Source organism: Colletotrichum graminicola (assembly GCF_000149035.1).
Source record: "Colletotrichum graminicola M1.001 genomic scaffold supercont1.28, whole genome shotgun sequence".
Lineage (NCBI taxonomy): Eukaryota > Fungi > Ascomycota > Sordariomycetes > Glomerellales > Glomerellaceae > Colletotrichum > Colletotrichum graminicola.
The window spans coordinates 147598-149458 of NW_007361032.1; the positions used below are offsets into that span (position 1 = coordinate 147598).

At 51.4% G+C, this 1861-nt stretch overlaps 1 protein-coding gene across 1 annotated transcript; it reads left to right on the plus strand.

Annotated features, from left to right (window-relative positions):
- Positions 1–482: 482 nt before the first annotated feature.
- Positions 483–1577, plus strand: GLRG_07022 (phosphorylcholine phosphatase; the record flags this gene model as incomplete). Its single annotated transcript, XM_008097707.1, has 1 exon — positions 483–1577. One exon carries the CDS (start codon positions 483–485, stop codon positions 1575–1577), a length of 1095 nt encoding a protein of 364 aa, XP_008095898.1.
- Between the last annotated feature and the right edge of the window lie 284 nt (positions 1578–1861).

The window sequence follows — 1861 nt, forward strand, 5'->3', positions numbered from 1 at the left end:
GGTTGAGCAGCCGTTTATCCGATCATACACTGCAGATAACTCAATACCGCGATGCTTTAGCGCGATTTTCAGGGTTGTTATTTAGGGCCCACTGGCTTCCCCAAACACTAGCAGTTCCTTCAATACAGTACCTATTAATGCCGCTGATCGCCGCCCATGTCGATTAAACAAGGTAAAAGAAATTAGAGTCCCCGCAAAGTGGATATTGCACGACGTCGCGCAACCTCTGCCGGAGAGCATCGGCTACAGTAAGCTCGGAAGCGAGGAGCGCCCAAGATAAGATTAAGTTGAGATACGGTAAAAGCAAAAAAACAGAACCTGGCCAACTTGTTTATAACACGGCAACGGCCTGGCCGTGGCAGTGGGAAAACTTTGAGGTCCTTGACCTTGGCTATCACCGGTCAAGTACACTTCGCTTTTTGGTCTTTCTGGCTCGGCGCAGCTCCCGTCAAGTACTAGCTCAAACCACCAGCATTTTCAACATGAAGACCTTAATGAACCCCGTCGTCGCTTCGCTTGGGCTGGCCATAGCCCGCGGCGTCGCGCATGCTGCTCCGTCCGTGTACGCCTCCAACCATACCGCCGGTCCTGAGCTGAAGCACTGGCCGGCAGAGGCAGCGAAGGCGCTTAACACCATGATCGCGGCCAACGCCAACCAGAGCAATTACGCCGTCTTCGACATGGACAACACCAGCTGGCACTACGACATCGAGGAGTCCATGCTGCCGTTTCTCGAGAACAAGAAGGTCATCTCTCGTGATACCATGGACCCGTCCTTGAAGCTCATTCCCTTCAAGGACACCGCAAACTACACCGAGTCGCTATACAGCTACTACAACCGTCTGTGCGACATCGACATCGTACTTTGCTATCCGTGGGCAGCTCAGATCTTCAGTGGCATCCCTCTGATCGAGCTCAAGGGCTACGTGGACGAGCTTATGGCGCTTAACCACACCATCAGCACCACCTACTATGAGGGCGATGTCGTGACCCACGATGAGATTAACCCTCCAAGACCGTTTCCCGGTCAACAGGAGCTCTACAACAAATTGATGGCGAACGGCATCGATGTGTACATCATCAGTGCCTCCTCTGAGGAGCTGGTCCGCATGGTTGCATCCGATCCCAGGTACGGCTACAACGTCAAGCCCGAAAACGTCATTGGTGTCACTCTTGTCATGAAGAACCAGACCTCAGGCGAGCTCACCACCTCGCGTCAACAGATCCAGGACGGAACTTACGACCAAGAGGCCAACCTCGGACTTGTCATGACACCTTACCTGTGGACTCCCGCTGTATGGATGCAGGGCAAGTGGGCGGCAATTCTCACCTACATTGACGAGTGGAAGAAGCCTGTTTTGGCCGGTGGCGATACTCCCATCAGCGACGGTCCCATGATCTTCCACGGCGTTGATGTTGCCAAGGGTGGTATTCACCTCTGGATCAACCGGAAGGACAGTTACATGGAGCAGATGAACGAGATGATCAAGAATAACACTGCCGCCCAGAAGAGGGAGGGTCTTCCTGTCACTGCAGACAAGAACTGGGTTATCGTCACTCCTGAGGACATCGAGTAAAAGGTTTCTAGTTGCCACTGTACTATCAATTGATAGATTTAGAGCCGCAAAGGCATGATAAAACTAGATAACTAATGTAATGTTACATCTACAATGGCACGTATATGCGTCCTTTAAGAAACACTTCTTCTGCCGGGATTGTAGTCCTCATAGTAGGTTTGAGGTTTTTCTCGTGTCTCTCTTCAAAGACATCTGATCCTTGGAATATAAACTAGGAGGGGAGCTTGAAGGCTAAAGTAATCCAGTCTCAAAACTTCGAAGTCCACCACAACGTCATCCTCCAA